Here is a 25,642-nt window from a genome sequence, read left to right as displayed (position 1 = left end):
CCACCCTCTGCTATTAAACTAAATCTACTCCAAGCCCAAATTCTTAAGTTATTACAGAGTTTAGTCTAAAATCCAACAACATCACAAGCTCCTACAAGCGTTATCCATCAGTTCCATAACCACACACACCTTACCAACTGAAATGCACTGTGCAGCCTCAGTTACTCTGCAGCACACACCGACATCTCAGTGGGCACAATAGCACATGCAGAGCAACATGCTGAAAACAGTCTTCAAGCATTATTTTCAAGGCAGACTGGACAGAGATCAATTTGAGAACAACTATTACAAAGCACCAAGCCCCTCTCCGGTGTAATTTACCATTGTTCCATTCGAGTGAACAGAAATAATTCGCACCAGTTCAGAGCCAGCCCATAGAACGTGTGTATTTGTAACGTGCCGTAAATGAAAAACAGCCTGGGCTTCAGAAAAAAGCACAGAATTATGAAATTGTGAGCAGTGTACCGAGAGAAACAAGGTCACTGCCTGCTTACTTGAGATGTGGTTATACCAATTTGACCTTTCTGTAATAAGTGGTAATTTCATCGAAAACAACCCTTCAGAGCAGAAGGAAAACAAGTAAGTCATGCATCCTGCAGCTGCAGTCCATGATGAGACTCCCAGCCCTAATTTAAAGGTCACCGGCAAGACTTTGAAAGTGAGATTGCTCTTCATTTTTCCCATATTTTATATAATGTCATTGGGGTGAGCAGCCCGTAACAGCAACACTGCACAACTTCCCTTCGCAGCTTACCGTCTCATTAGGCCTGCCAGCATCAAGAACAATGCTGGGATAAATAATTATCTTGCTAATATATGTCACAGCATCTCCAGCAGCACTGCACTCTGATAACAAGCTGAGCAGCTGGGGACCTTCCTATGGCAGCTCTGCAAACAGGTTGGGTTGGACAGCCAGCTCTCACCTCCCCATCCCTACAGTGCCTTCACAAACTGAACTGAGACAATAAATCAGCACAGGGCAGCAAAAAGGAGGACTTCATTTAAACAAAGAACACAGAGGCAGTGAGAGCCTAGGGCAGACTTTGACTTCTGTGGCAAACAAATGTAATGCATTGCCTGCCGCATGACCAGAGAAACAACCAAAATCAAGGAGCATTTTGAGCCAGTGGGAGGAAAGTTGAAAAATCACAAAACAACATCATGTGAGGGAAATAGTGCTGTTGAATGCAGTACCCCAAACTTACCTGTTTGCTACCACAGTGCAGATGCCGTCAGTCCAAGCAACACTTGTGAGGAAGATGCTGATTCCAGCATCACCCATGGGACAGCCTAGCTGAGCCTCTTTTTCTTTGCTCCCCCAAATTCCTTTAAACAGCCAAGTGTGATTAAAGCCAGGTAATGCTAACCTAAAATCAGAGCAGGCTTCTTCCATAGCCATTCAACAGCTTTTCAGACAGGAATGATGTTTTCTCCCCTCCTTTGCCTACTCAGCAGTTTGTGATGTGGGCTGCATGCTTCACAGTGGCGTGTAAAGGACAGGATCAATGATGCTCACTGATGGATTCCTAAAATGGAACCTCCTATATGGAAACTCCCCAGTGTTGCACCAGGATCTTTGCATGCATAGCCTGAGATTTTCTTTTTATGTCTGGAAATCTCACTGTGAGATCCTAAACAGCGCCAGAGAACAGCCATGGGGAACATTAATAGTTGGGATGCTGGAGCCTGGATGAAGGCAAGGAGCTGTTTGTGCATTCACCCTAACCTGCAAGATTTCTTCTAACACCCCCACTAAAACTCTCTCCCACGAAGAGACTGAAGTGAATCAGGCAGCCAGCCTGGCTTTTTTTGGCCCAGAGTGCTATTTCTTCTACAAAGGAAACAAGGCAAGGTCTGCTGGTCGCTCTCAGTGCCTGCATTTGCTCATTTTCATACCTAAGGCACTTGCACCTAACTGCAATACCTGAAAACCTCAGCTTTAGGGTCACAATAACGAGAAAAAACTGCAAGCCCTGGAAAAAATGACCCACCACAGCTTTAGCATTCACGGCAAATATTACAGTGCTCTGGTCCAGCAAAAGCTGGTTGTGAACTTCTTATTAAAGTTTAGAAATGCCAAGTGAGTAAGAATCCAGCTACCAGCCTCCTTTAAAGAAAGCTGTACTGCTACTCCCAAGCAGCCAACGTTACAATAAGCAGGGATGACAGCAAGCTGGAGATGATTTGGACACATACTCCAGTGGTGCTCTTTCAGCTGCGCACTGTGGATGGTTACAACCAGCAGTGCTGACCTTATCAAACTGCTCCTCTGTGCCCTCCTGCACTCAGAGCTGCTGCACCTGCTCACTGCAGGAGGAAGGGACAAGCAACTTGCCAAAGAGCAGAGGCTCAGAACACTCAGTGCTGGAAGCACGTCCAGCTTCTCAGGGAAATGGCCATTCATCTGCCTGTACATATCCCAAAGAATGTCCATGCAAAGAATACACTTGTTTCTCTAGGTACAGCCTCAAATCACTTCTGAACCCTCTACCAATCCAGTTACCTGCTTCAGGAAAGGCCAAGTTGCGTATTATTTAGATTCCGTTCCTTAGTTTTGAAGCCTTGTATTTTCTATAGGGAAAATAACTAAGAAATGCAATATTATGAAGCTGGCCACTGAGAGCAAGGTGATACCCGAACAGACTACCTTCAAAGTTATGTTCAAAACCCAGATCTGCTGCTCAGTCACAACCTCCTTATTTAGTGCCTTTATTTGTGCCTCGCAGCCATCATTTGAGAGCAGGACTTCATTGCCTGCATCCACAGTCCCAGCTCTGAGCTGCAGAGAGCTCAGCACAGAAATGAGCGGCTGATGCAGAAGCTGAGCTGACACCTGCAGCCTCACACCCACAGCTCCACATCACCTCTTTCTTCTTTTCCATTTTTCCTTCAGAAGGAACAAATTTCATCGCAAAGCAGGCAGTATTAAGATGTTATTTCGGACTGACCACCAACCTCAATTCGGCTGGCAGCACCTCCTTGCCCTCAAGATGGCGCCTTCCTCCTGCCCACGCGACCCGGACAACCAATCGGCGTGGAGCGAGGGCGGGGCGTCATCATGGCGGCCGGGCGGGACGTGAGCGGCGGGCTGGAGGCTGTGGCAGTGACGGTGTGGCCGCCCGGGGAGACACCGGCGCCATTTCAGGTACGCGGGGCGGCCCGGGGTGAAACCTCAGTGACAACCGCCCGGTTTGGAAGGCCGGCGTACGGAGCCGTATGGCTCCGTACGCCGGCCTTCCAAGCCGGGCGGTTGTCCAGAGAGCTGTAGGCTGCCGCTTTGACTGCCGCTCTCCCCTCAGTACAGCCCGGACTCCGTACCCGGGGCGGACGGAGCCATCGACCCCACCGAGGTGACTTTTCCGGGCTGCCCGTGTCTCGTCGGCTCCTGCCCGGCCCATTCCTGTCCGTGTATCCTGCAGAGAGCTGCCGAGCCGCTCTTCGAATGCAACTCTATGTGCCGCTGCGGGGAAGGCTGTGAGAACAGGGTCGTGCAGAGGGGGCTGCAGGTCAGGCTTGAAGTGTTCAAGACGGCTAAAAAAGGGTGGGGGGTCCGCGCTCTGGAAGCCATAACAAAGGGGAGGTTTGTCTGTGAATACGCTGGGGAAGTGCTGGGCTTTGCTGAGGCACGCAGGAGGATCCTCAGCCAGACGGCCCAGGATCCCAACTACATCATAGCGGTGCGGGAGCATCTCCACAGCGGGCAGGTGATGGAGACCTTCGTTGACCCCACATACATCGGGAACGTGGGCAGGTTCCTCAATCACTCCTGTGAACCCAACTTAGTGATGGTGCCCGTCCGGGTCGACTCCATGGTGCCTAGGCTGGCGCTTTTTGCTGCCATTGATATTGCTGCTGGAGAGGAGCTTTGTTATGATTATTCTGGGAGGTTCCGTAACTTAACGCTAACCGAGGGAGAACAACAAGCTTCAGAAGAAGGAAACGTGCTGAGAAAGCCGTGCTTCTGTGGGGCACAAACCTGTGCTGCATTCCTGCCCTGGGACGGCTCCCTGTTCCCCCCTGCAGACATGCATTCAGAGAGCTCTCCGTAGCTCCATAACGATGCCATTTTCTCCCGCAGCTAAAGTGCACTTAGATCAGACTGATTGCACACATCAAAGAAGTGCTCTGAGTAACAGCTGAAAACAGGATTTTGTGTCCATCTCCACACACTGTCCCAGAGGCTGTTTTCAAGGTGGATGATAATGAGCAGCACTGGAGCTTCAGGGCGTTCCAGTCTCAATTACTGCCCCAGGATTGGTGCTTTCTTGTTGTTTTCAGCTCACCATATGTTAGGAAATCACGTATTTAATTTGTACTAAAGCTCTTGGAAAGAGTGAGCATTAACACAGAAGGGAGGATAACAGCAACAGACAGCTCTGGGAATCACACAGAAGATTGAAAGGGACAAAGGAATGCTGGAATTGACAAAAGGGGCATTAGGTGTCTTAAGCCTTACTGTAAGAAATAGATCTTCAAAATGAGTTGCTGCAGTTTTCTTGTTCCACCAACCACAATTCCTACAGATGTTAAAAACCTGCCCCAAACGATTCACTTAAATGCTTTCCCACCTGCTTTTGCTCTTCCACTCGCATGGAGCAGCTTGCCAAAGTTCCCTGTTAGGGGACTAGTTCCATTTTGTTACTGTTTAGCCTCCGCGCAGAGCACACAGCATGCAGGCTCCTTGATGTAGTTTAGATAGATGGGATGATTGCACTTCTGTTTCGAGGCTCATCTGCTGTGATTTCTGCAATAAAAGCAAACATCGCTTCTGCATTACTTTCCAGCACTGTAACTTTGTGCTGAAGAAGTAAGAGTGCAGCCTAAAGCAGCACAGCACTGCTGTTCTGCCTCCTGGGATGGATGGAAAGTGAAGCACATCTGAAAACAACAGACTGAGAAGTTAGAAGATAGGAGGGATTGTTTTGTTCCCTTTGTTTCTACGGAGGCAAACAGAATGAGGCAATGCCCACCGCCTGCAGCAGCAAAGAAATGACGATTGCATCTTCTTTTTGTTATCCTTGTAGAGATACACACACGTGCTGCTGTGCACGTCCTCCCTGCAGTGCTGCAGGAGAGCAGCTGGGGAGCGTTCTGTAGCTGCACTGCTGTCACTACAGAGGGCTCCCAAGGGAATCCTGCTGCTGTGGAAGATACCATTCCCACACACAGCAGCTCGATTGCTTCTGGTCTGATCTGGGCTGTCTAATTCTACAGGGCAGACACTGTGCAGTTCTGTAACTCAATGCATGCTTCACTGGGACCCAGGACACAACTTAGACTGCAAAATTTCTTGTCTCATTTAGAGACTTATCTGGTTTTCTTCTCCCCGAGGGCATCGTGGCAGCCACCCAGACTCTTTCAGCCTGCAGGACAGGAGGTGTGGGAGTAGATGATCCAATCTGCTTCCTCTTTTCCTCCTGGAAAAAGTTTCAAGATAGGGTTTATTTGTCTCCTGTATTCCTGTTCCTGAAGATTAGATGGGTTTTCAAGATGACAGCACTGCGTGTTAGCTTCCTGTTATGAATACGTACTTGGCATGATTTTGAGTAGTTAAGGAAGCGTAAACCCAAAACCCAAAGCAGAGAAGCACATTAGCAATATCTGGTCCCTGCATCAGCAGCCTTAAATCAGAGCTCACAGCTTCTGCCCCTGCAGTCCTACCTACCCAGCCCCCATCAGCAGCTGCTGTCTCTAGCAAGTGAGCTGAGCACGTTACTTGGCCAAAACAAACTTCTGTGCCCAGAGCAACAAGAGATTGCAGAACTGTTTGAAACGGCCACACTAAAGGCCCAGCAAGAACGTGAAATAATTTGCTGCTGTTAAACTATAAGGCATCATAATAGCCCATCCTTTTGTACACAGCACGGCTGTTAGCACTGCCTGCTACCCTTGGCTGCAGACCCTAACAAGGAACTGAAAAAAAATTGACACAAAGTTGTTTTTAAATAGCAAAGTGAACTTTCCACTGTGCAGAACTGTATACAGTTTGGTTTTGTTTGTTTTACCCCAAGGCATTGTTCCAGAATAAAAACCAAAAACAACTCTGCAAAATCTCCATGAAGTGTCTTTCTTCTTAGGGCAGAATTGCACCTTCTAGAAAGGGAGAATCAGTTCTATTAAGGATAATGGGAAAAGATGTTTCTAATACACAGACTGAACACATTTAATGCCAGTAAAACACCCTTAGCATACAAACTACTTGCTATAGAAGCCTAGCTTTCACCATGCTGGTGAATAGTTCCTGCTGCTCACACGACTTCCCCATTGCTTCAGAGGCTGATGCTCAGGGAAGGGCTCCCCAGATTCTCTCCAGCACGTCCCAGCATCAAACACCAAGCGGAGAGGGAGCTGGCAAGGCACGGGTTTGAATTCACCTCAGACTGCATTGACCCGCACCTACTTTATTGCAAAGAAAACACTGCTGGGAAAGGGCGTCATCAATGCAAAAATTCTGTTAATCCATCACATTTTTCATCGTTATCTCTGAGAGCATCTGACAAGATTGCCGAGTTCAGTCCATTTAACACAGGTACTTACACAGCCTGATAGAGGTCAGCAGCACCGCTGTATACCAGGTCCATGAGCACAGTTGTGTTAGGGCAGAGCTAACAGCACATTTTCCCTGTGAAGGCTCCAGCACAGCCCTGCTGCAGCAGTGTTTCCAGGAACCATCTTATTGTGAGCAGTGGTGCAAAACGCTTCGTGACTGGGATGAAATACATTCAGACCCCAAAATGAGGTAGCTGTCAGTACACCACCCTTCTCCTTGCTATCATTCTTTTAAGCAAGGAGGGGTTGTTTTATTTGGGTGCTTGTTTTGTACTGGGGAGCAGATGACAGTTTCTTAATTTACCTCATTAGATGCTAGGGCCCATAGTTCCATTTGCCATATTTTGACTTTGAATGAATTCTATTCTAGCCGTCATTCATTAGCCTCAGTTTCTAATGCTACATTTGCAGTTCTGAAAGTAAGGCTACGATCCAGCCAAGAGAAATACAGAGCAAGTTGTCAGTGTTTTTCCATGAATGAAGCCTTCAGCATAAAGAAATCCCGATATTTTATTCAAATACATACATTTCTAATCCTCGTAGTGATGATTATCCCCCCCAGTAGCAGAAGGCACTTCTTCCTAAAGAGGTGTAAGCATTGCACCAGAAAAAGCGCGTTGCTGGATTTGATTTTCACTGCAATTGGAACGTAATACACCAGCTGCACTAACTGTCCCTGCGTCATCTTTGTCTCCTTTCTAGATGGTCAGTACGCCTCCTACAACGTTATGGAAGCAGTAACTGCTTCAGGTCTCTTTTAGAGCTATCCAGGAGTCCATGAAATCATTGTTTATCGGATCCGAGTGTGGAAACTCAAACGATCCATAAAGACATCATTAAAGAACTTTTCCAAAGGATCTACTAAATAAAGTTACCATTTGAAAACACAGCCTGCATGTTTCTGCTCAGGTTTGTGCTTGTGTAAGTCCAGGCTACTCCCACTGAAGGCAGTACCTCTAAGAAGCTTGATCATGATGAAAGTCCAGGCCAGGTTCCCCAAACATCGGCACACAGAGCTTCGAGCAGCGTTGGCGAGTGCTGGAATTCTCCTGCCCAACAGGAACTTTAAGCTCAAGATCTTCCATTCTCTCTCATATCAGCAGGTGACACTGCAAGCATCTTCCCTGAGCGCACTGCAGCCCATCTGGTCACTGTGGGTCTGGCCAAGCATCTGCTGCACAGCGAAACCCCAGGTTTGAAGCAGAGCTATCAGGGGTGTTTTGGCTGCGGGCTGCACAACGATACCTGTAGCAATAAGACTAGAGAGAAAGAGGGACAAAGATCACTTCAGAGCCTGTCTCATCTTGTGTTACTTCAGGCAAAAGCTTGTTATGAGTGATAGAGCAAATCATTTCAAACGCAACTGGAAAGACCGATGAACCCATGCAGATCAATGTCACTGCTAGAAAGAAACTATCAGCATAATGAGAGCAATTGCAAGGAATATAAGAACTAGTTTGAATGGCCAAATCTCTAATAACATCAGAGGGCACTAATAATGCATCCTGCTCCAATGAAAGCAGAAGTGACCACCATCAACGCCTTCATCTATATCAATACACTGATGGCCAATAGAAAGTGACCAGGTGCTGACAGCTGTCAAAAGGCATTTTGCTGAATGAGATGTAAAAAGAGGAAAGAATAACCAGAAAAAAAAAAACCTTTTCCCCAGCATGGTTAGGACTTAAAGGATATTTGTAATTAAAATATAGTCTGGACCTGTCAGTGGCTATAAAAATATTTATGTTTAAAATGAAGCCACTGAGAAAGTGATTCAATTGCATTGCAGAGATCCCACTGAATAAGGCAAGGCCAGCAGTCTTTATAGTGAGATGCACACACTGGACTGTGAGGTGCTTTGTACATTGGGCAGACTTGGTCATGTGTCTGCACATTCATCTCATTATGCTCCTTGGGGGAAAAAAAAAGAAATGCTATTCAGTGTTATTTACTGTTAATTATCTGCCGTTAATCGTGGTGATTTCCAAGCCCCACAAAACCACCAGGTGCTCAGCTGTGTTAGGTTAGGCTGCCCAGAAGCAGCTGCTCACTGCAGCAAGGAAGAACAGTTGTGCTGTTACCAGTAGGGCTGGGGTAGCTGTACAGCTATGGGACATCCCAGCACAATCCACCCAAGCTGTGCCCCACTTCAACACACGTGGCTCAGGGCTTTTGTTCTCAGCCCTCCCTGCTGGCCAAGCCTCCGGCAGGCAGTGCCATCTCCCTCAGGCTGGGTCAGCTGCACACGGTCAGGCTCTGAACCACATTTCTGGAGCAGCCAAGTTATAAAGTGAAGTGCTGCCTCAGTGCTGGGGAGGGAAGGAAGGGTTGGCAGTTCGTTGTTGGGTTTCTCCCCCCTTTAAATCCAAATCTGTTGAGGAATTTGGGCTCAGCTACTCAGCCACTGCCTCTGTACAGCTCTGAGGGCAGTGACACCACAACAGCAGGCAGACAGCAGTGCACCATGCCACCCTGCACAGGCAGCAGGACCACCATGTGGTCCTGCCAGCACCAAGTTCTCTCCATCTAAGGAGATGCTCAAAACCCCATTCTCTGCTAGCTCAGATACTGACACCAAGCAGCCTAAAGCAAGAAGGGGTAATGCTGCTCCAACCTCATGCTGGAGAGGTCCAGCCCTCAACTTCAGCAGCAAACTATTAGGATTTGGAAGCTGAAAGGTGCATGCTGGAACCTTTGTCAGCTTTGCTTTAAGAGGCAGAACAGCAAGCAGTCTAAGTAGATTTTCAGGCAACTAATAAGTCCTTGTTCTAATAGCACTTGGATTTTTGTCTTGATACTCAGCCTAGTTTTATCACCTACAAAATGCACCAGGACAGACCAGAATCTTCACAAGCCTTTAAAATGGGTCACATTATTCATCATCAAAGATGAGTCTATTTGAGTGTTAATTTAATCAAAACCACTAATTAACTTCTGACATTGATTTCACCTAAGAAGGAAATCAGTGTAGAAAATAGGATCTCACTGTATAAATATTTAATTTAATTATGAGGATGGTTTCCCAGCTTCAGACTTTGAAAAGGAAAAAGGAACAGAACAGCTTTAATGACAATCAGAAATACCCGAGTGCTTTCTGCAGTGCAAAGTGAACAGTTTAATACATGATTTACGTTCATGAAAGAAGCTTTGTGAATCCTATTCTGTGTTTCCCACTCTCAGTTAAACCAAAACAACACAATAGTTATTCCTCTGTGGCTGTACCCAGATTTCCAGTCGGCCATCAAGCCAAAAGAGCCACCCCTCTCCAAACACTTGGTATTGTTCGTGGGTCAGGAGTCATTCCTTAAGAATATTGAACTGTTGAGGAAAGATCACTGAGAAGTACAGTTACCCATACTGAAAAGTGGTATTTTTATTTTAAATCTGACAAACTGGAATGAATCCCTGTGATTTCTACAGAAGATCATTTGCTTATAGCAAATAGGTATTTCAATTAGGATGCAATAATATTTCTTACCAACTTCAGTACTGAACTGTTCAGTAACCTCCCCAACATCAGAAAATGCTCACGAAGACACTTGGGGTAAGAACACAGCTTGGCAGTCACATCAGTAATTTATCCTTTGGAGGCTCTTGGCTTCTCTGTATTTAACTCTTAAAAACATTTACACAGTGCTGTGTGCCAACCCAACTCCTTTCCAAGCCGACCAATCTGAACACAGCTAATTCAACACTTCTCAACTGGACAAGAAGCTCAGGGCTCGGAGTCCTCCAAGATCCAACTCCATCAGGAAGGAGTGGGATGAGACTGAACAGAGTGACCCCTACAGCTTATGCAGAGCCCGTGGTACATGAGAAGCACCAACAGCTGCCACATTACTGTCCCACCAAAGACACTGTGTGCGTTCAGACCCAGCTGCATACGTTTCAGGCTTAGAAATCCGCACTGAGTTAAAACTTGCATTGAAAGTTTGTGGTACTTTCCAGGTTGTCAGGTCAGCCCTGGTAATATGATAAAAAGGTTTTGGGTTTCAGATGATGAAAGGTCACCTGTCTTTTAAACTGAGTTTCACATTGAGCTCCACGTTATAGAAAGATACACTTATCTAGAGCTGGAATCTCTTGAACAAGCAGTACCTCGGTCGAGCTGCTTTCAGTTTCCCATGCAAGTCAGAACTAGAGGAGCTTCGGCTTTTCTGGCCAACAGTATCTATGCTTACTTCCTTTTTGCCACACAGAGACATCTATGTCTCCTTCCAGAGGAAAACTAGCACTATCCAGTAGAACAAAAAGAAATATTCATCTAGGTTTATGCAGGAAAATTCAATTTTCTGACAAGGTCAAGTATCAGGTGCCCAGCAGGACCTTCAGGTTAGAGCCATAACATCGTAAATAATGAGAATGGGAATAGAAAGCAGAAACTGCTAATGACCCCCTGGCTAAAGGATTAATTGTACAGCTGGCTGTTTCACAGTACCTTGTGGCACATGTATGATCCACCCTTCTTCACTCGGTCAGTCCCCGATGAAGGCCCTTTCTGTGGAGGAGAGGACACTGTTAGCACTCACAGGGACAGCAATTGCCAATCATAGTGTGAAGGGTAAGAAGCTGTGAGAGCAGGGAGATGGAGAACAGCATCCATTGGTGCTCTGAGTAAACAAACCTCCAGGTGTGCCCAAGCCAAAAAGCTTTAAAAGCAGTTCATATTCTGTAGTTTGCGACTTTTCCTAAGATCACATATTTTCATGTACCAGCCTGCAGTATCAGTGAAATATAAGACTCCCATCAGTCCCACCACTCCATGCCGCCACCAGGGTGAGTCAAATAAACATATCCTTGGAGCATCTGTGAGCAGACAGAGAGGAGGGGCTGTAATCTCCAACATTTGGTGCTTACTGCCTTCTCAGTCCAAAGAGCAGACTGAAGCACAAGCTAGTGAGTGTGCTGCAAGACATTCTGTAATAGCTCCCATTGCTGTGTGCTACATCTGTTATTATGCAGCTTTGTGACAGCTAAAAAGGCCTGCAGAAAGCACCATGTTTATGAGCAACAATTCTGCAATTGCGTGTCCATTTGCAGTGTAATGTAGGTGATTTACTTCAAATGCTTATGAAATTGGCTCTAGAATCGCTTTAACAAAGTTATTTCACCGTTCTTCCTCAATTCCAACTCTAAATAATGGCCCACTAGTTCAAGGAGACACTGGGCTCCCATGATAACACTTCTGCTAGCTTTGTTGAATATTTATTGAGCAGGTGAGCAATTCTCCCTCATGGTTCCTTTTAGCTGTGAAGCAGTTACTACTGCACTCATCTACTGCTTAACATTAGAGACTGCTGCCATACTGCACGCTCCCACTGTTGACATCGAGCATTCCTATAAGCTTTCTAGTGTCCACATGTACCATGAATCTATTTTCAGGAGGAAGCCACAAGAATATGCCCTATAAAAGGAACAAGATCAAGAAAAGCTCTTTTGTTAGAAAAGCAGCAAGGCAAACCTAATATACAGCACAGCCACTGAGCAGCCTCTCAGTTAATTTGCATGACTTTTTTTTCCCCTGTCTACATTACATTGATGTGCAATCAAAACATTTCCTTATCACCTACAAGCCCCAAAGAGCCATTCACTTGAAGCACAAGCTGACATGGTTTTCACTGGACAGTAGGATGTATAAATGATACCAAAATCTACACAAAACCTTATCAGGAAAGAAAAAAAGAGGAATATAGGAAGAAAAAAGCCTCTATTTTCTAAGGCCATTACATATAACCAACAAATGCAGGTTGCAATAAAGTTATTAACTCAATTGTAGCAGTTAGAAGAAAACAACTCATTGCTGCAGAGCATGGAAATGATGCAAGACATACCACAGAAAGGTACCATAAGTTAAAAACAAACCACTAATGAAAAATAAAATGTGCCAATTATTGTTCTTCTTGTGCCCAACAGGCAGCCCACGCATCCAGGACGTGTCACAAGGGTGCTGTGCTTCCATGCAAGGCATGAAGGACAAGGCCTTGACCAACAGAATGCAGCTACTGCAGCAAAGTTTCCCTTTGTGCTGAGGATTTACTGCACTGGAACGTCAGTGGTCTCATACTTACTGTAAAGGCTTATAGGAAATCTGACAGAAAGAGAACCGGCCTACTCCTACATTTAATATCCTACAAGTATCCAAGGAAAAGCACTTGCACACACGGTGTCTGCTGGTTTCCAAGCCTGGCTGCTCCCCTCAGGAAGGTTTCTTTTTCAACATCTCTGAATGCCGCTTTCCCAATGAGTGCATATAGGTACACTGTTCCCCACTCTAAGATAAGTCACTAATGGGCACAATCAACTCAGGCAACCTGTTAATCTCATTTCAGGGAAGCCAGGGTACACCCAGCCATGAGAAAACTGACCTAAAAAAGCCAGGAGAACAAGCCAGAACACAATGGAGCTGTTGAACAGGATTTCCCATTACAAAACGAAACTCAAATACAGAGCTTTAGTCTTTGCTGTGAGCTCTGAAGTGACTCTTAAACTAAGAGAGGTGTGCTACTCGAGGGTCAAAAGGAGGGCTGCTGTCCAAACACACAGCTCTAACTGCTGGAGCACATTGTGATGGGGCAGCAAACTGAAGAAGCATGAGAACTAAAGAAAACGGTCACGGCCCAAGCTCTTTCTGTTAGTTACACATAACTTATGATACTCAATTTTGGCCTGGCAGAAGATATTTGATAACAAAGAAAATAAGTTGAACTCCCCTCCCCCAGCCTCTGCAACAAGATCACAGCACTGATAATGCTTTACCACTGCAAAAACCTCATACGGTGTTCTCCAGTAATCTACATTACTGTGAAACAGTATCCTCTGGTAGATAATGCTCTCAAACCGCTGAAGGTGGGACAGCTGGCCACAAAACTGAGGAAGTTCTCTGAAAAGCAGCCAGTGATTGTCTGTTCCTGCAGAACGTAGCTCAGCTCCTCTACAAAGGGTCTGTGCATCACCACGCTCCCTAGCAGAGCCATTTGGATGACCTGGAAACAGCACATTAGATGTACCAAACGTGTTAAGAAACTTTCACTAAGCTCTGACCCTCTTGAAGGAATCCATCTTCCGGGCAAAAAGAACATACTCCATATATGGGTTACATTGAACTGTACTCTGGAGAGACGCGGGAGATTGGCACTGATAGTTAACAGTGCTAATAGTTTCTAATGTCTCAGAAGGAACTGCAGCCTGGCTATTTTGGGACACGTCTTCACATTATGAGATTCGGTTTCCTTTTCCATTTCATCAGGAGAACTGTTCAGATCTCACTCTGGAGGGCCCTGCCTCAGACACCATATCCTGACAACTTGTTTACAACTGAAAAGCCTAAAAAACATAATTGTTAACACCCAATGGTTAAATCCTTTCCGAAGCATCTGGGAAATGTTTGTGCTGAATTTAAAACTCTAAGCCAAATCACATCCCCTTGAGTTTAATAGAGAGCAAAATTCTCGAGTCAGACATAACACTTGTTTCTCACCATCACCTTAATTTAATACAAAAGTACGACTGCACCAATATTACAAACACAGCAGGAAGAGACAAGTGGCCAAAACTGAAGTGGCTGTTAAAGTGAGCAACAGATGAACAGGCACAGGGATAGCAATGCAATGTGCTGCAAACTACCAGACCTGCATTCTTTCCCAGGGTCACAGATGCTGTTTGTCTCTGGAAGAGGAGGGGTGGGTACAGGGTGCTTCCTGCTCTGCTGAGGTAGCACATTCCCATAGTCATGCTTTGGTGCCAGGCACTGAGAGGGGAAAAGCAGAAGCTTTCCTGGCACAAACCACGGCTGCCACAGTCTGCACCAAAAAGCTCAATGCTACTTACTTGCTTCCTCTTACCCTGACTTCGTAGGTTGCACTGAATCAATACTCACCTACTCTGACACAGGGAAGTTTGCTAACTTTCTTCTTCGCTTTCACCCAGATCTGCATTCTGCTAACTATTCAAGGCTTCTTGAATCTTTGTTTGCTTTCAGCTATTGCTAAGCTATTGAAGACTGCCTGCAAACAGAAGCTAGAGAATAGCCCACCCCATTTTTAAACATCAAGTAAGGAAAAAGCTACAGTCAAAGCAGTTCAGTCACTTGGGGAGATGTATGTAAATGCACCATCTGACCCACAGCTTAACCTACCAAAAGAACCTGGGGCGTCCTCCTGGGATACAAGTAACCTAGAATCAGCCAATGTGCTTGGTATGTTAAGAGGTCTCTGTCAGTGCACTGAAACTGCTAGAGCAGATCTCGTGCAATTAGACCCAAGAATGGGTCTCATGCTGGCAACATTGTCCTGAATGAACAGCAGAATGTCAACCTCTGCAATGTACTGACCAGCAAAGTTTAACAGGTTCCTCAAGCTGCTTACAGCTACTGACTTCCCACAGAGGGCTGCGATAATGCCCAGCATACCAGACAAAGACAATATGTACAAGACCACAGCGTGGGGATACTCAGATCTGGCAGGAAACAGATAGCTACTGCCCAGAGACTTAACTGGTTTTCTCATTAGAAATAACTGTGTCTGAACAAAACAAGTTCTGTGAGAGTGGAGCAGTTCACTTCTCAGATTTAGTCACCCTAGATAAATGAGAGAGGATATGTAACATTAGAGCTTGAATCTGCTGAGAGATATGGCACAAGAAACTCCAAATATAAAGCTTACCCTGCTGGGCCTCTCTTCCACTGCCTGCCATAAAGATAACCAAAGATTAACCCCTTTAAAGCCCAGAAAGTTACTTCTCTCCATAAACATCAGCTTTATCACATGCTCAGCATAAGTGATCTAGTAGGATGCATTAAAATAATCCAGGATGGTTTGTTCTCCACCTGGAAAAAAAAATAAACAGCACAGCTTGTACCAAAATGTCCCCACTCCCATTTATTCCATTGCATTGGCAAATTCTTTGCTTGTTTCACACTATGTCAGTTTGGAAGCATTCAACTCCTAACCAATGGCAGAGGCCAAGTAAATAAATGAAACTGCAATACTGCACTGCTATTTCAGTGCTGATGACTTGTGGTGCAGTACACAAAGAGGAGCAAAGAACAGTAGGTTTCTAAACAGCAACCAAACCCGAGTAGCAGGAGGGAGCTTTGCCCTCATGTATGCCAACAATATACTTACAGGGTTGTGAGCTTCGTCTGTTGAATGATGAACAGCCCACCAGTCAGATGTCCACTCCCAGGCATTTCCCACAATGTTGTACAAGCCGTAGCCATTGGGAGGAAATGCAGTGACCTATACAAGACAAATAACAGCCAGTTCTTTAAACCACTCCACACAAAATTAGGTTTTTAAACCTGAAAACCAGTTTGCTGAAGGCACGTTGATTTCTGCCAAGAACTTTGCCTGCACATCTCACAAACAGACAAACCAGCAGCACAAAACCATAACACGTTCATTTACTGCACCTCAGTGAAACAGAATTAAAGAACAAACACTTATGATCCACAATGTTCTCAGCACTATTTACATTACGGCACCTGGCATATTCTCATCAATTTTGCTGACTGATCCTCTAAAGAGGAGCATCATCTGACAAACAAACACAGAACTGCACATAAGCATCAGCATTCCAAGCTGTGCGCTCATTCTCACAACTTCTAGATTCCCTTTCCCCACCTAAGAAAAGCAAAAATGGCTGTCAGCTCATACACACAGATTTCTTCACTGATTAAACCTTTAAACTACCACTTAATTCCCATTCCTATATTGGGGAAAAAAAAAAACAACCCACCCCATTGTTTGCTCTGATGGTCGGGCTCCAAAAAAGGAAGCTGCATTTCTTTTACTGTACAATTTTTGTAGCTTGGGAACACCTACCAAAAAATGAGAGCTAAGAAATGGTGAGGCCAAAAGTAGAGGAGTGAGAGAACTTCAGCATCTGACTTAGAAGTGGTTGGAAATGGGGAGAAGAGGTCAGTCTGAGAAGGACTAAAAGTTAAAATGAAGGTACTCTTTACTTCTCTATTAAGCTTTTGTGTGCCTCCGGTGGCGCAGTGGTATAAGTTGCTGCTTGCAACACCAGAGGCCCGGGGTTCGAATCCCCCCTGTGGCGTAAGTGGCAGAAATGCTGCTCTGCTACACAGAGGGCTCGAATCCCGGGAGTTGGACTCGATGATCTCTAAAGGTCCCTTCCAACTCGCACGATACTGTGATACTGTAAGCTTTTAAAACTTATCCCTTGGTAATGCTCAGGCCTGCAGTGAAACATACCGGAACTTGAAAATCTAAAGGTGAAAGTAAAGTAATGGAAAACATCCACAGTTCATTATGTTGAACACGGCCCTCAATTTTAGGAAGAGTAAGTTAATTTCCATATGGTGATTCACTTGGAGACACACTTACCGGCGCGGTTCCTTTGTATCCATCTTCTGCGGTGTTGTTACTGGGGAACACTCCCTGCCAGATGTTAGCATAATGCTGACCTTTGGGCTGAAGCTTGTTGCCCCATGGGAAAAGTCTATTAAAAGACAGAAAAACAGTTGTCACATTTTTGTTTTATTGTTTTTAATAAATGAAATACCTTATCCACCCTTTTACTTACCACCTTACCATGGGGGAAGCTGCTTGTATTCCAGTTCCATTTGTACCAATATCTTTAAAGCATGAAGGCTTCAAAGAATAATAAGGCTTCTACAAGGGCAATTTGTATCTGGAGGAGGGAAAGGCAGCCCTTGCTAGCACTGCCCTGCGCAGCATGTAGTTCAAAACATAGAACTGTTGTTCACTTGGTCTCCCCCTTCTCCCCAAGCCCATGGTCACCTAAAAGGTGTAGCCACTGATCCTAAGGTTATGAAGCAACACACATCATTACTTCTCAAGCTCTTTCGCAACTCTTTCAGCCCTGACACAAAGTCTTTTTTGTTTTATCTTCCATCTCCTGCAATAACAGCAATCCTTGGCCTTGGCTTTGTATCACATCTCCTCCTCCTGGACTCTTTGCATTCACTTTTTGTTACACACCTTAGGTGATGTAAAGCAACGTGTTCAGAATAAGCCTGCGTTATATTTACCATAGAGGCATCCACTATACAAAAGCAGCATGGAGGGAAAGAAAAAACCTCTCAGCTTTAAAACCTCTCAACTTCTTTTCTAATAACCATCAGTTTTAAACACGATAAGAGACATCTGTGGCAGGTACCTTTTCTCAAGGCCCCCTCGACAGCTGTACTCCCACTCAGCCTCAGTTGGCAATCGTTTCCCTGCCCACGTGCAAAATGCTACAGCATCATTCCAGGACACATGAAGAACAGGATGGTCCATCCTGGAAAGTAAAACAAACAGGACAAGGCCATCAAGAGAAGCAGGAGGTCTCATAGCAATGCAAAACAGGCACTTCTCAAAATTCTGAAGAGATGGCCTCAGAACACTGTGAGAAAGTTGACAGCTCTGGTATTTCAGTTAGAACTGGACAAGTTACCAGATTACTTCTACAGAAAATAAGCTATTTAAAGAAAAACAGAGCTACTGGTAGGTGCTGGATGGGTAATGCGACCATCAGACAGAACAAAGAACATGCTTTTATGTACAGCTCTACAGCAGCATGTCTGGTGTAGCTTGTACTCTCTCATGTCAGAAACCTGCTGCACTGAAGAGCCAGCAAGGAGCTGCTGAGTCTCTGCCCTCTGGGGAAATGCTCAGAATCCCAAGGGAAGACACCAAAGGTAACTGAAGATTGCAGCAGGACCCATTTCTCAGCTGGCTTAATAGTATCTTAACAAGTAACTAAGATTTGATAGGTAAATACACATTGCAGTTTAATGGCAAATCGGGCCTGCTGTTCAATTCCTTGTACACTCCTCTTTTTGATGCAGGCTCTTTATTTGCTTTCAGTTGTGGGGTTTTTGAGGGACAGCAACGTGATCTTTTGCAGCACCCAATCCAGGAAACAGTCACCTGCAGAAGTTTAACAGAAAAATATTTTTCTCTGTGTGCTTCAGGCAATCCACAGCTCACAGAAAGGCTCCCACCTTTCCCTTGGTTTGTTTCCAGGATTGCACTTGGAACCCCATGCTCTCTTTCCAGAATGAATGCCCAGTTATTCTTGTCACAAGGATCAATCCATCCGAGCCTCTGACAGACCAATAGGGTTCAAGAGCTGAGGATACTGATCGAGAGGAATTTCTATTCAGTTCTCTTTTCTGCCTTGTTTTAATAAGCCTGTCTTTGTCCATGAAGGCAGTATGCTTATTTCATATGGAAGTTCACTAGCAGTTGCACCAGCCTAAGTTTGTACTATACTTCTGCAAGATTTGCGTGGCATTTTTCCAGCTGTTATGTGCTGACTGCGACCTCAATTTCTCAATCTCCCCCTAACAATTCCTCCTGATATTATCTCTATTTTTGCCTCAGATAATTTTCATTGCCCTTGGGGAAGAGACAATGGACTTGTTACTAAGCAGTTCAGCTATCAGATGATGTTACACTAACCTAACCCTGTCCTTAGGGGACTCAAAAACATGCCAACATCCACCAGATCTAGGCTAGCGAGTCTGGCTATTTCCAGTAGCAGTTGTGAAACTTCAACTAGTTAAACAGTTAGTGTCAATTTCTTTGTCATTTGCCTATTGAGAGAAGTAATTTAAGAGGTCAAAAATGAGGACACTGACACCTAAGTAAGCATCCAAGTCAGGTAACACGTTTACGGGCATATTTACAGCCAGCAGCGCGTATCACAACTGAATGGCCACTTACACCTTACCTGCTGAGGATGCTGGAGCCAGGACCCTCAGGTTGCCTCCAGTTGGCTCCCTTTACAGGCAACCACCAGGGAGCAGCTGCAACCTGAAAGGAGACAGAAACAGACAGGGAAGATGTCCTGATTTCCCAGCTGAAGGCTATTCCAAAAGAAACAAATCCAGTGACAAATGGCTGCAAAGCTTTAACTCAGCACTCTGCTTGTAGCTAGCTTACCTACGACATTCCAAATCACCTCTGAGGAACCAAGACTGGATCCACATTACAATGATGCTGGCCAAAAAATAACCAAAGGTATGGATCACACAGAGAAAATACCACCCAAAACCCTGAGCACACTTCCCTGCAGTGCTGCCTCCTGGCTGTCTCTCCTACCTTCCCAGATTTTCTCACCTGCATGTCTGATCTAAGCCAGGCTTTATTCCTTGGGAAGGCACGGCCTTCAGCACACTTCCTGAAGTGGACCAACCTGTCCTCTCTGAAATTCTCGTGTATAATTCTTCTGAAAGGAGACGTCAGATGCATCTCAGGTGGCAGCGGTTGAAAAACATCTGGAATATTACAGTTTTACTCAATCCTTTCACAATATTATTCCCACAGTACATTCAGACCAATTAGCCTCCTGGCTGATTTTGGTCTGACACATACTGCAGAGATAAAAAACAGCTTTAGATTAAAGAGTGCTCTCATCCCAATTATTTTCTCCCCAGACTCCATGTTTTAGAATAACTAAAAGTCCTGAGGACATCCTTCAACAAGGGTCAAAACACACACCTTGCAACACTTCTGATTCCCAGCTAATTTAACTGAATCTGAAGTACTTGCTGTCAGCTTCCAGAAGGTGGAGACGGGAGAGATACAGAAGTGAAGCTTCATGTATTTAAAAGCTGGCTTACTGAGCAACATCAAGCTTGTGAACAGAATGCTGTGCAACAATGCAAACATCCAGTACTTCTGTGACTAGAAGTCTCCAATTTGGCTTTGCAATACCAAGGAAGTATTCATGGAATACACTCATTTAAGGATTTTTCCTACTGGGTTTACTTCCAAGGTACCAAAGCAGTGACATCTCTTAAAGATCTTGTTTCTGATCTCCTCAGCATGAGGAGCAAGTAAATTGGTATCAGCCACATAACTGTAGTTCAGTAACTGACAAAATTATTGACACTCATTACAATTAGAGGCTCTCATGCTTTGTTTTTGGGAGGGAGGGGGTACTAAAGTATTTCATCTCTCACTAGAAACTACAGCTTTGTTACTGAGCATTCAAACCCCAAATGAGACTTTCATTCATCTCAGATACTCAGCTCAGCTCTCACAGAGCTACCCAAAGCCTCAGAATGGCCGAGCTAACGAACAGATACTACAGACAACAGTCTTAACACGAGCCTGATTTATCCAATTCTTTCTTTTGAGCTTTAGTCTGCACTTAAGGGAGGACATGAACCTCCAGTCAGAATTTGCCAACTCTTAGAGGAACAGAAGAGCCGCAGTTCTATTTGCTGAAAGCTCTCCCCGAATCCAAACATCAGGAGTAGGATTTCAGCCTGACGGTCACTGAGTGCAATAGAACATTTCAGCAATTGAACTGCTACTTTTTGGAAATATCTCCGCAAGTGGCTGCAAATACCTGCGCTACAAAAGACTAATTTTAGACAGCACTTTCACCATGCAAAAGTAAAACCAGGTGCTTGCGATCAGAATGGTTTATTTTAAACAGAAAAAAAATATGCTCTGTCTGCATGACAGCACTACGTGTGCACATCTTGTTTCTGGCTCTGCTTCACTGAACACCAAATGGCTGACAGTGCCTTCAGAGGACTTACACGCAGAGTATGAGGACACTGACAGCAGTGACAGACTGCATGCAGCATCCAATGATTAAGTGGAATCTAATTTAAGTCAGATGCTGGCAGCACTGAGCATGCGCCAGGATGCAGTTTCCAAACGAGAGTCATGTACCTGAAATTTACAGCCCTTTCAAAAACTTCTCAGAAGTCTGCAAAGCTTTTAATTGCTCTAAATCTAATTAGTGGGAAAGCTAATTAGTAATATTACAACATCACATTTCACACAGCAAAGCTCTCCCTTACCACTAATGAGCTTAGCTCCTTTCATAACGCTCCACATTCTCATGCCTTGCTCCTAAGTGTGCTCCGTGGACTGGCAGGAGACTCCCTTTGAAAAAGCAGCAGCAAATGCTGCTGAAGAGATATACTGAATCAGAAGAGGATATCGGTTCTATACTGATTCCCTACTGCTATAAAGGTAGCATAGCTATCACTTGTAACAGAACTGGTTAAACAAGACTGTTCTGGTGTTGCACAGCAGCCTTGATGCATAAGGAAGTGCAGTTCTGGTAGCAAAGTGCATTTTGGAAGCAGAAAAACTTGTTCTTGTTCTGGTCAGACCCAGAGGGAAACATGGCATTATCCAGCTCTGCTTCAGGATTAAACTTCAGGCACTCACTGTTCTGCTTATAACCGGCTCCTTGCGCTGAAGAAACAGGAACATAAAATAACACCATGAAGATCAATAGGTAACTCCAACCTACAAGTTTTCCACTCAAATGAAGCAATTTGCTGAACTGAAACCTGCACTCCCACTATCAGCTTGCATTAAAGTTAAGAAGTTTTAAGTATTCAATTTTCTTATCAAGGTAGGCTGTGATATCCTCACTTTAACTGCTCCATTAACTGCTGACTTTCTGACAACTTCACAATTGTCTTGAAGAAAAATTCCAAAAATTACCGGATAGGGAAACATCAGCAAAGTCAGTTTCATCATCAGCATTACACCAAGTTCCTGGCAGTGCAGAAACACTAGGAACATTTCCCACATAAAACACAACCACAGCCAGCAGCCATGAAAACATCTGTATTGATCTTGGGGCTAACACAGCACTGGGCACTTTGCAAGGAGCCTTCCCTCACCTCAAGCCTCACTTCAACCCCAGATTTTACTTTCTAATCACATTTATGTACGAGAAGCACAGTACATCTTTAATTTGCAAAAGCCTCTTTAGCTACAAAAGCAGCATGTGCACAGGCTGGAAACGGGGACATTAAGAAGCATTATCTCCGAGAAACACACCCAGTGGTGTGGACATCTTTGCTACTGTGAGATAGAAGTAGCTTTTCAGTCAAGAATATCATTCTGGGTTGAGGATTTGTTTATCATCAGGGGTAGTTACACAAATCTGTTAGCTTTTCTTCCTCTATGCCGTATCCTAAACCTCATGCAGCCGATTTATCAACTACTGAGGAAAGAGGCGGACAGAAGACAGAAAATTTAACACTTTTGGTAGGGCAAGCAGTTTAAGAAATAAAAATCTAGAGCATACTGAGTAACAGAGGAGCCACTGGCATATTCCCTTCAGAAACAACTGAAATCTTTTTAGGTTAGGCCCAAGCAACAAGCCCTATTACATCTATTATCTGTGTAGCATTGGTGTATCTTCCTCGTGCCCCTCAAAACCTTCCCTTGGTTAAGATTCAGGCAGAGCTGCCTCCCACTGCCATTATCACAGCACCTCCTTCCCTTGCAGCAGAGCCTCCTGCTGTGTGCAGGTAGCATTACCTGCACCTGCCTGCAAAGTGGGCTGTGGCTTCGAGTGGATCTGCTGAGCCCTGGGATCAGCACCCAGCAGTGACACACATCAGCAGGCAGCAGCTATTCTGGGCTGCCGCGTTAGCAAGGCCCTGCTCAGGGCTGACATCCACCTACCAACGCTTTGGCTGCTTGCTGACACTTCACATCCTGCTCGGGATCAGAGGGAAACCAATGGAAGGCACAAAGATTGGCAGTCAAGCTCAGAATACACACACAACAAGGGCAGTTTAAACAGGTGGAGCTGGGCCGTGGCTCCCATTCGATTGAAAAGCCAATTTCCAAAGACAAGGCAAAGCCCTCTGGCAGATGCACACACCCTGCTCACCTCAGCCAGCCTGCGGTGCTGCTTCTCCTTTTTATCAGCACGCTGCAAACAGCACACGCATGACCTATTTCTATGCAGTACATCATCCCCATAGCAACAGGCTTGTGTTTAAATTGAAACAGCTGTAACTGAGTCAGGGAGACATCACAAATGTAAATAGTGAGAAAGTGAATAGGGATTCAAGGCTCAGGACAAAGAATAGATCTTTTCCAGCTTGCCACAGTAGCTGCAGCTATCATTCATACCTGTACTTGAAAATGCTCTGCAACAGAACCAATTCTGTAATTATGTACATAAACTGAACTGAAACTTGATTGCCAAGTTCTCCACCACAACAGGAATTAAGTTCAATGAAGTAGTTTGGAAGCAGATAGTTGAGGCATTCCCCCACCCCACGGTAACTCATCCTGGACATTACCAGTCCCCATAATGTTACCACAGGTCTTACACTATTTATTATATCAATTAAAATCATCAGCTCCACAAAGAGCTGTAATTAAAGAATCTGTTCTCACTCTAAGTTTCTAACCACCCACATGAGCTCAGAAATGGAAGCAAAAAGGCCACTTGTTCAATACTAAATATTGATATTGTTTGCATCGTTTTTAAGAAGTTTGAAACTGCAGCACTGCAAAAATGAAGTGTGGCAGCTTCGTAGAATTAAATGTATTTTAAAGCCAGTTAGTGACCAGATTTCACATTTAACTGGAGAACAGCACTCTACCTTTACGAAGAGGCATTTTCCTTCACATAAGGAAAGGTTATTGAATCTCATTCAAATAGCATAATACTTCAAAGCCGTCTCAGTTCTCCAAGAAAAATAGCCAAAATTCTTTGATACTAAAATCCAGTGAGATTGATTAAGTGCAAGTTTTGGAATCCAGAGAAGCTTCTTTTGAGGAGCTGATATTCCTGGTGAGTTCCATCTTTGGAAGCTCATTTTTCAGCCAACATCTAATTTTGCACTCCAGCTGGTCACTTTTTCCAATAACCAAATGAATATAAGCCTTAAGAATGAGGTTTGCACACAGATGCACCTAAAGCCTGAGGCAAAAGCTTCACCCAGCTTTAAAGCTGATGCTTATACTGATAAAGATAAACCAATATTATTGGTTCATTTCCTTCTTTCTTTAGTCTCAAGATCAAGTGAACAGTTTAAGAAAATGGAGACCATCAATTCAACAACTCCACCTCAGCTCCTTGCAGGGATTTCTGAAGCAGTGAGGCCTGAGAGAAGGAAGCTCACCCATCTCTTCCTTTGATTTCAGGTTCCTCTGAAAGGTTTCTGAGAAAGCAAGAACCAGCTGCAGTAGAGGTGACTTTAAGTACCAGTCGATATGAATACCAGCTTCTGCTTCAGCAGAAGATATGCTGACATCTTAACAGTATCAGGAACTGATACCAAACCCTGCCCCTTTTCTCCCATGCCACATACAAGCAAGTTAATATACACTGACAAGAGGCACATTTTTCCAAGTCCATAGTGAATGCTACGAATGCTATCCCTCCTGCAAACATGAGTATTAAAAATTAATCCTGAAACACACGTTTCCCTCATTTTCTAGAGATACTGCTATAAATGAGTAAATTCGTACAGAGACACTACTGCAGAGATTCCAAAAAGGGATTAAAACCATCCAATACTTCCAGACTGAGAGAACTCCAATTTAATAGTGCTTGCTCAAGTCTGCCAGCAAACTGATTTCATTGCATTCTAAGATCATAAATTAAGCGCTACCTGAAAATAAGTGGAGAATTCAGATTTGGATGCACTCGGTCTCTTTATTGCAGGGTCCATCTGGCCTAAAGGCAAAAATTAATTTCGCTATCTTCCAGAAGCCAAGGATTAAAATGTTCCCACAACTCTTCAGTGAGCAAATTTGATGCACACTGTGCTCCAGCCTTGGTAAGTGCTGTTCTGTTTACCTTTTTCATAGTAGCTGCACAGCAAGCAAGAACTCTTGCAATTATTTGCAAGAGCTCTTAAATCCCTTCATGGGCAAGTACACCTCACTGCTTTCTCATCTGGCAGACGCAGCCTTCACGATCTTTGCCCTAGGATGCATTGAAATCCCATACAAATGGAATAATAGCACCAGCCACAGATTTCCCCTCTCCACTTCCTCCTTAATTCAGTCAGGGAGATAAGCGGTCAGGCAAATAGTCTCATCATAAAACACCAATAAACATCATCTCTAAGTTTTGAGAGGTCTTCTTTCTCCATCCACCTTCCCACCCTCCTCCAAAACCAAGGAAGAAAAAGCCCTCTGACCACCCAGCTGTTGGCAACTCTAGGTTGCACTCTATCTACGACATTTACACTGAACACCAAGTATCCAAGAAACACCATGACTTAAAACATGTAATAGATGCAGTAAATTAGCAGATGATTTTAACTTGCAAATCCAAAGTTTTATTCTAATTTGTGAAGCTATTGAAACAGGCAAGCCCACGCAAG

At 44.6% G+C, this 25,642-nt stretch overlaps 2 protein-coding genes across 4 annotated transcripts in view; one reads left to right on the top strand and one right to left on the bottom strand.

The window, feature by feature from the left end:
• Positions 1-3,040: 3,040 nt before the first annotated feature.
• On the top strand, positions 3,041-6,041 carry LOC140257684 (histone-lysine N-methyltransferase SETMAR). Of its 2 annotated transcripts, none has more exons than XR_011905100.1 (2): positions 3,041-3,145; positions 3,305-3,441. XR_011905100.1 is itself a non-coding variant. In XM_072347163.1 (2 exons), the coding sequence occupies exons 1-2, from the start codon at positions 3,059-3,061 to the stop codon at positions 4,047-4,049; spliced, it is 837 nt and encodes a 278-aa protein (XP_072203264.1). In that variant the 5' UTR covers positions 3,050-3,058; the 3' UTR covers positions 4,050-6,041. The 2 variants fall into 2 exon arrangements, 1 of the variants encoding a protein (XP_072203264.1); XM_072347163.1 differs by having other exon boundaries at positions 3,050-3,145; positions 3,300-6,041.
• Positions 6,042-7,040: 999 nt separating this feature from the next.
• Positions 7,041-25,642, bottom strand: part of SUMF1 (sulfatase modifying factor 1) — a 30,379-nt gene continuing 11,777 nt past the window's right edge. For both annotated transcript variants that reach the window (XM_072347162.1, XM_072347161.1), the window contains exons 4-9: positions 19,252-19,334; positions 17,692-17,814; positions 16,896-17,010; positions 15,672-15,785; positions 10,988-11,047; positions 7,041-7,808 (exon numbers count right to left, since the gene is read on the bottom strand). In XM_072347162.1, the coding sequence (XP_072203263.1) occupies positions 7,698-7,808; positions 10,988-11,047; positions 15,672-15,785; positions 16,896-17,010; positions 17,692-17,814; positions 19,252-19,334 (606 nt within the window). In that variant the 3' untranslated portion in view covers positions 7,041-7,697. The remainder of the gene's footprint in view (positions 7,809-10,987; positions 11,048-15,671; positions 15,786-16,895; positions 17,011-17,691; positions 17,815-19,251; positions 19,335-25,642) is intronic.

This window comes from Excalfactoria chinensis, chromosome 12 (genome assembly GCF_039878825.1).
Source record: "Excalfactoria chinensis isolate bCotChi1 chromosome 12, bCotChi1.hap2, whole genome shotgun sequence".
Taxonomy (NCBI): Eukaryota; Metazoa; Chordata; class Aves; order Galliformes; family Phasianidae; genus Excalfactoria; species Excalfactoria chinensis.
Note: the sequence above shows the minus strand (reverse complement) of the source record. Positions and strands in the feature narration are given on the sequence as shown.

Bases quoted from the DNA above. Each gene is read 5' to 3' on its own strand.
- LOC140257684 (XM_072347163.1), top strand. From the start codon at position 3,059: ATGGCGGCCGGGCGGGACGTGAGCGGCGGGCTGGAGGCTGTGGCAGTG. The intron at 3,146-3,299 runs GTACGCGGGGCG...CTCTCCCCTCAG, and splicing joins AGACACCGGCGCCATTTCAG to TACAGCCCGGACTCCGTACC.